This window comes from Photinus pyralis, unplaced genomic scaffold (genome assembly GCF_008802855.1).
Source record: "Photinus pyralis isolate 1611_PpyrPB1 unplaced genomic scaffold, Ppyr1.3 Ppyr1.4_LG3a, whole genome shotgun sequence".
Classification (NCBI taxonomy): Eukaryota; Metazoa; Arthropoda; class Insecta; order Coleoptera; family Lampyridae; genus Photinus; species Photinus pyralis.
Window position 1 is genome coordinate 935,417 of NW_022170509.1, and position 8,229 is coordinate 943,645.

Sequence of the window (8,229 nt, forward strand, 5' to 3'; positions counted from 1 at the left end):
GGGCAGTCAAATAGATGATTTGGGGTTTGGACAGTGGCTGAAAAGTACAATGAAATCTGAAATGGGATGGTTGGTACTTAGGAATAGGATATTATTACCAAGTTCTCTGACCTATAGAACATTTCCTTTAGATCAAAATGACCGTTTTATGTAATATGGGTCACAATACTGCTTCCTAGCTCGAAACAAATATTTAAAAAAAGCGTTTTTAAAAGTCTCCCATCCTTTATGCCTAATGTACACTACCAAAAGTCCTATTAGCGCCGCTTTATTATTAAACACTAAGTCCGGCCCGTTATTTTTCGTTTCCGAGTAAAAAATAAGAGAAGAGAATATAACGGTGGTGGGAAATAGCATAGCATGCGACAGAAGTTGCCATCATATTACTTCCTTTGCACTGGTCAGTTATGTCGATTTGACCTATCATAAAACAGAAGAGACGATGTCAGTTTTGTTTTATTACACCACTCCCAATGAAGACGCGATTCCCTCCACTCCTACAACTTCCTTTTCATCCATTTCTATCTCGTGCCCTTTTAATGCAAGGTTCTCTCCTGTTATTTTTTACTCATAGGTATGTACGGACTACATACATATAGATGGAAAAAAATGATCTAAAACGTCAACATTTGATGAAAAAAAATGGTGACCGCAAACAGCGACTTAGCTCGAGTTAGGAAGCTAAAAACAAGTTAAGTACAAAGAAATATATTTACATTATTGTTATACAAAACTTAATATTTAACATCTTGTACAAATAGGAAACTATGTGATTTTATTTCAATGATTTATAAACAACCAAATCTTTCATCACAGTTTTAGTTTTAGATGACATTGATTGGTTACACGACTTTTTAAGTGTAAGTGGTGCAATTGGCCTTGCGAACATCTTTGATAATGACTTGATGTACAAAAAATGATAGTCACATCCAATAAAGCTATTAATAAAAAGTTTGGTGGCAGTTGAAATAGAAAATTGCAGGCTCAGGTTAACACATCTGAAAGCAGTTCGTTATACAAATATCTTTGTACTTTTCGCCATGTCGGCCCCTGGAAAAATCCGATACAAAACAGAATGAAGACATACAAACAAATAAGGACAAGCATTAGGTTCCTTACTAGCCAGGATTCAATTACAGCAACTGTACTTTCTTTATACACAAATAAGTATTTCAATCTTATCATATCACTATCAGTTACTACAAAGTATTTGTCTGGGATATCACCATGGATTGTTCGCTGTGTATATTTCTCTGCTGAAATAGTAAACTGCATCAACAACAAGCAGGAAGTTTATGTTATTACCTTTACATTTCACCTTTTCGGGGTTGTTAATGACTTCGCAAACTGCAATAATACTAATTTTGTTACCCAACATGCTATTTTTCCAGGACAGGCCAAAAGGAGCGTAAGACATGCTGATAGTTATTTCACTAGTTACGTATATTCCTTTGCCAAACAGCAACGCCTAGGAAAAACCCAATTAACCTAATTAAATACACCCAGGAATTAGTTTGCCTCAAAGTTTTGCGTTCATTCAAAGTTCAATTCAAAACGAAAATTAATCGATACCCGCCATAAATTCAAAGAAAGAGATCTTTATAGAACCTTTGTGGGGAAATCCTGTACTGACAATAACCCAGTCTCAAATGCTAAGGTTATGCTTAACTTTGATCTCATTATGACAATGGTCTCACTTTTAACAAAAGCAAAAGAATGAGACACACTACAAGTATTCAAGTATACTTTGAAGGAGTATTTCGGTGCGTTTTATCACATGCAATTGTTCAATGCACTTTCTTATAGCTTACGAAAACTAAGATAGATTTATTTCGGTACTTACGACTTACGTGATCGAATTTGGTGTTCAGTCTGAATTCAGAGCTTTCAATGCCATTTCCGGACATTTCTAGATTCACGTTTTATTTACCTAATTCTGGAAAGTGCTATAAGCCCTCTAAACGATCCAGAAAGGGGTATCTTTCACGAAAAATACAGACCTTCCATTCGTTCAGGTAGTAATAAATGCACATATAAGTAACTCTATGGAGAAATGAAATAAAAAGAGACTGAGTAATATACAACGTGAAGTCGACAAAGGGACATGTTAAACAAGATCACGCTAATATTTGACGCCATTTAATTTTGAAATACTACGGAGATAGAGACTTGATCCAATCTGGAACAGATGAGTATACTTTAAAAATATCAAAAATCTCTCTTGTAGGTAGCTTTGAAGTAATGAGGTAGCATTACGACCTATAGCATGTAAGATAGAAATTGCAGTTTGATGGTTAATTATATCACATGCTCTACTGAAATCCATGAGATATGATACACAATGCCAAAAGTTGAGTCTTGCTGATTCAAGATTCATAGTGCCTGCTATCCTGAAATATCAAAAAATGGACGCAAATGTTCCTTTGGTACAATAAAATCTCTGCTTTTTACTACCAAATTTACCCCATGTCTTCATTAAGACAGTTTCAAAAAATTGTACCACAATCTCGAATTGACACTTGGTATTTCAAAACGTTTTTTAGCGCGTTTCCGAAAATATAGAAGGGCACTATTTTGGGCGCGTATGTATCATAATCAGATGTTCTCTTAAAAGCTATCGATGAACTTTCCTCTCTAGAACTACTTGGTATATATGCTATGTGCTTGCTCTAGGTAGAACCCCATGAGTTTCAAGGTACTTAGTTCGTTCTTTTTCCATTAGTTAGCTTATAGCTTTGGCTGAGCCAAAAAAACCATTAACAATTAATATGCGCGCAATTTATTTATGGACTTATTTTTTTTGAAAATTTTCCCACAAATGCTTCTAGTAAAGACAAGTATATTGCATATTGTAAACATCAAATGTCTGTAGTGTTGTAAAATGCTCGAGCAGTGGATTATTTATTATGCCCCACAAAAAAGGATAATGTGATGGCACTTTCAAAGAAATAACCATAAATATGCTGATTGTCCTAAACATTTTTGGGGAGAAAGAAATTGATTCGTAATGTACTGGGGATGTAGACTAGGGAGTGTTCTTGCAAAGTGCTATTCTGCCTGGAGTTCTGAACATCCCCATATCAGATATAAAACTGTCCCTAATGGAGTTTTAGGGCCAACCTTACACTAAATAGAATTAAGCTTTTTTGTATTGTAAGCGCCAAAGGAATAGTTATTCTTGATCATTTCTAGTAGAATTTTTTAGTTTGGATTGGGGTTCCCGGTAAGCCCTTCAAAAAATGTTGAAGTATTGAAGGTTTTGGCTGGCGACCATTGAAAAGAATGATTTTTACTTTCGCTGGTAAGGAAGACAAAACAGATTTCCTTGTACAGCATAGGAGATTTTTACTAGAATTCTGGACAGCTCCTCGACAGTTCTAATGAATGGGTGAACATTCTAATAAAAAAAAAGCTCTTTTCAGAAATATTCTGGAATGTCTATGGTTAAGCGATCACCAACCTGCACAACAAAACCATGATGATGGAAACCGTAAGGGGGGGGGGGGAATGCCAGGACAGAACGAGACACTCTCTACCTGCCTACTCCCACCACAGACTGTACCACACTCCTCAAGTGCCTCAACTTGTACACTTAAAGTCAGTGTGGTTTCAGCTCCGAAATCAGACTTTATAGTCACAAAATAAAATAATCGTAAGCTTCAGTTTAGTATGGCTCTACATCAAACGTTGGTACAACATTATACCACCTTTCCATCAAAAATAAAACAATTTACCTCTCTTTTCAGTGATCAGAAATTAGCTCTGGAAACGCCATTAGAAGTGACTCACTTCGAACCAGAGCTATTCTCTCTTCACTGGCTTGTAGTTTCGGTTGCTTTACCTTATCTCCACTGAGATTATGTTGCAGTCCAACTTTTAGTATCGAATAAAAATTATCTAATTGACTACCATGGTAGGCTAAGAACGAATTTCGATCGTTCCTCCTTTTTTGCCAAGCCTCTTCAGTTTTCGATGGATATATCACTTCGTAAGTATAATAGGGTTGATAACATTTCTTTATAGTCGTAGGAACCTTTACCTTGTTCTAAAATTAAGCATTTACAAATTGTCATCGATGTATACCGCATCTCTCACAAAATTAACTTTACGCAGACTTAGGTGATCTTTTTGGCACAGCAACCATTTTAAGAGCTCCAAAATTTCTACTGAACACATCCGTGGATATTTTGAAATCGTTTCTAAAGAAGGTATTTTATCACATAGGTTTCTCTGAAAACGAAGAATGAGTTCTAACATTTAAACGACATAAGAATTACCAAAGAATCCACATCTTTGTGCGAATCATGAATGTACCTGGACGGAAATGGTCTCAAGCAGGTATCAACTCGATATGATTGAAGTGCCGTTAAGAACAGGCACAGCATTAAATCACATCCGTAAATATTGTCACGCAACACACTCGATACACCTTCTGTATGCGAGTTGGTATCACATTTATCGTTCATATTTCTTGTTTCCATTTCAATCTAAAATTTAATTCACATAAATAAATAGGAAATTATATGACAACCTACATTTTCATCATTCATGTCATGTCACCCAGTATAAACAAATTAAACGTGGAGTATTCTTATTTGTGACATTTTATTATATATATATAACATCAGGCGTGTGATTTTTGAATTCTGCTCATCTACAGCATTGTTTATAAATTATAATTGATCTAATAAACGTGGAACGTTTACATCCAGATAAACCATGCGCAAGCATACACGCGTGCTTGAGGGTTGCCTAGATACAGGCGCTCGGGCTTTTTGAAAAAGGGCACATTCACGAACGGTCAGCTGCTAACCCAGAAAGTTTCGTAGTTGATCGCAAAATATATACGCTTTAAATAGTTTACGGCGAACAATTTTTTCAACCACCAAAGTGGACAGCCCAGGGTAACCGGTGGAGGTTCAAAACTCCTACCTAAAAATTGGCAACTTGTGTACCTTTTACACAGCTGAAAAAGAGCAACTGATCACTTTCAGCATTGGGGAAGACGCTCAGGCCAGTCTACTGGTAAAAGGGACAGAGGGCTTCACTACAGGTTCTCTACCCTTAAGTAAACTGCGATGAGTGAACATATGTATACAGTTCACCAGGTCCTTTATTTTATTCAAGTATACCCATGCTCCATAGTTTTCTAGTCGACGGTTTCTTTCTAAGCTTTATAAGTAGATACTAGGTAATAGTGGATCTCTGTCCCTCTGGGGATGCACCCGCCGTTTTTTAAATTGAGCTTTAATCAAAGAGTACCCATAGTACTCTGATTAAACCTCAGTTTAAAAAAAGGCGGGTGCATCCCCAGAGGGACAGAGGTCCACCTTTGGTTTAATATATGCCTTAAACCTCAATCAAACCTGGAAAACAACAGCATACCTGCATTGAGGCTTGACTTGATTTTATTGAGAAATAGACCTTTGAAAATATTAATTAAAAAACTGGATGATTGACTTAAATCATTAAGCATTTTTTTCAGTGCAGCATTTCTTATCAAACTTGGTATCCATTTACTGAGAATATAGGTTATTTTTAAACCTTTTTTTAAAATAGAAATAATAACTAACACTCTTCTAGTCTATAACTTTTGATTGAAAAGTCTGATCGAAAAAGTACGAATTGTTTTGGATTCTACGCACCAAAATTAATAAGAAAAAGTGTTTTCCCGAGATATTTTGGTGCAGTCGATTTTTGGTTGTACACTGCCTTTTTTTGAGGCCCCCAAAAAAAATTGTCTCAGATCGACAAGGAAAAAACATTTTCTTATAGAATTTGATCCGTAGAATCCATAATTTCAAACAGTTTGAAGATCGGGCTACTAGATTAAAAATTACAGCCCTTTGCATTTTTTATCGAATTTGGTTTTTTGTCCATAACTTTTGATTGAGAAGGTCTAATCGAAAACGTACGAATCATTTTGGATTCTACGCACCAAAATTAATAAGAAAAAGTGTTCTCCCGAGAAATTTTGGTGTAGTCGATTTTTGGTAAAAAAAGGAAGGTTATACACTGCCTTTTCTTGAGGCCCGAAAGAAAAATTGTCTCAGATCGACCCGGAAAAAAAATGTTCTTATAGAATGTGGCCTATAGAATCCATAATTTCAAACAATTCCAAGATTGGGCTACTAGTTCAAAAGTTACAGCCCTTTGAATTTTCTTTCGAAATTGGTTTCTAGTCCATAACTTTTGATTGAGAAGTCCGATCGAAAAAGTACGAATTGTTTTGGATCCTACGCACCAAAATTAATAAGAAAAAGTGTTTTCCCGAGAAATTTTGGTGCAGTCGATTTTTGGTAAAAAAGGAAGGTTTTACACTGCCTTTTTTTGAGCCCCGAAAAAAAATTGTCTCAGATCGACCTGGAAAAAAAATTTTCTTATAGAATGTGGCCTGTAGAATCCATAATTTCAAACAGTTCCAAGATTGGGCTACTAGTTCAAAAGTTACAGCCCTTTGAATTTTTTTTCGAATTTGGTTTCTAGTCTATAACTTTGGATTGAGAAGTCTGATCGAAAAAGTACGAATTGTTTTGGATTCTACGCACCAAAATTAATAAGAAAAAGTGTTTTCCCCTGAAATTTTGGTGCAGTCGATTTTTGGTAAAAAAGGAAGGTTATACACTGCCTTTTCTTGAGGCCCTCAAAAAAAATTGTCTCAGATCGTCCCGGGAAAAAATTTTTCTTTTAGAACGTGGCCTGTAGAATCCATAATTTCAAACAGTTCCAAGAGTGGGTTACTAGTTCAAAAGTTACAGCTCTTTGAATTTTCTTTCGAAATTGGTTTCTAGTCCATAACTTTTGATTGAGAAGTCTGATCGAACAAGTACGAATTGTTTTGGATTCTACGCACCAAAATTAATAAGAAAAAGTGTTTTCCCGAGAAATATTGGTGCAGTCGATTTTTGGAAAAAAGGAAGGTTATACACTGCCTTTTTTGGAGGCTCTCAAAAAAATTTTTCCCAGATCGACCCGGAAAAAAATTTTTCTTTTAGAACGTGGCCTGTAGAATCCATAATTTCAAACAGTTCCAAGATTGGGCTACTAGTTCAAAAGTTACAGCCCTTTGAATTTTCTTTCGAAATTGGTTTCTAGTCTATAACTTTTGAATGAGAAGTCTGATCGAAAAAGTACGAATTGTTTTGGATTCTACGCACCAAAATTAATAAGAAAAAGTGTTTTCCCGAGAAAGTTTGGTGTAGTCGGTTTTTGGTGAAAAAGGAAGGTTAAGTATTCAAATACTATGCGAAGTATTCGAATACTTTACGAAGTATCCAAATACTTTGCGAAGTATTCGATTACTAAATATTTGTGAAAGTATTGGAGTTACAAATACTGCTTCCATAAAAGTATTTAATTACAAAGTATTTGAATACTTTAAAGTATTTGAATACTAAAAAGTATTTACAGAATCGAATACTGCCAAGCTCTGTTTATATCCATATTTTAACAGTTTCTTGTCTTCCATGGCAGAGTGTGTTCGCTTTTCAAGAGAACATTTTGTTAGTATTTGCCGCAAGGTTCTTGAGGAGCTTGGTATTGGATTCCCTTTACCTTCCAATTGCAATTCGAAATGTTACCCTAATAAGTGTCAGTAAGTGTAAAAAAATTATAAATTATATTTTAATTCCATACCAAGACTCTCGATCTAATGCCAAGACCTAGTTGTCTCGTTAATATACAACGGCCAATAGTCAGACTGTGCATGCGACGATTCCATTTTTTACCACACAATACAGGAAACGACATTATCGGCTTATAATACAAACCAGGATTTATAAATGTGTTGAACAGGAAAGGTTATTGCGATATATCTATAAAAAATACAACCATGCAATGATCACAAATTGGAACATTGACACGGTCCTATCCTGGAAGTCACTCTGGCCATGGATGTCTGCTCTGACATTACATGGAGCATGTTTGTACACTAAGCAAAGCCTTTTACTATCAAACACCAGATATAGATATAAAAATGCGTGCTATGCACTTGCGTATACTACGACTTATATTCATTCTGGGATAAAAACATGCATACATTATTAAAAGTTCAAAGTTTCAGCACTCCCATGTTTTAACTTGTTAATAAAATTATTCAGTATGTTTATATTGGTACAAAACCCCATGTGGCAGTCTGTAACAAAGATCGAAGGAACAAAGTAGCTATGGAAATAGGAACATTTATTTTTACAAAAATAGATTATTTTAAATATTTGAACAATGAAACAA

General features: G+C 35.2%; 1 protein-coding gene across 2 annotated transcripts; it reads right to left on the bottom strand.

Moving 5' to 3' along the window:
• Positions 1-692: 692 nt before the first annotated feature.
• LOC116165994 (protein mono-ADP-ribosyltransferase PARP16) lies at positions 693-4,714 on the bottom strand. 2 transcript variants are annotated; one of them, XM_031480799.1, is made up of 6 exons: positions 4,536-4,714; positions 4,278-4,487; positions 4,096-4,230; positions 3,842-4,045; positions 1,306-1,468; positions 693-1,253 (listed from the first exon to the last, which is right to left on the bottom strand). In XM_031480799.1, exons 1-6 carry the CDS (start codon positions 4,548-4,550, stop codon positions 985-987), a joined length of 996 nt encoding a protein of 331 aa, XP_031336659.1. In that variant the 5' UTR covers positions 4,551-4,714; the 3' UTR covers positions 693-984. The 2 variants fall into 2 exon arrangements, with proteins under 2 accessions (XP_031336659.1, XP_031336657.1); XM_031480797.1 differs by having other exon boundaries at positions 693-1,256; positions 4,536-4,710.
• Positions 4,715-8,229: the final 3,515 nt, after the last annotated feature.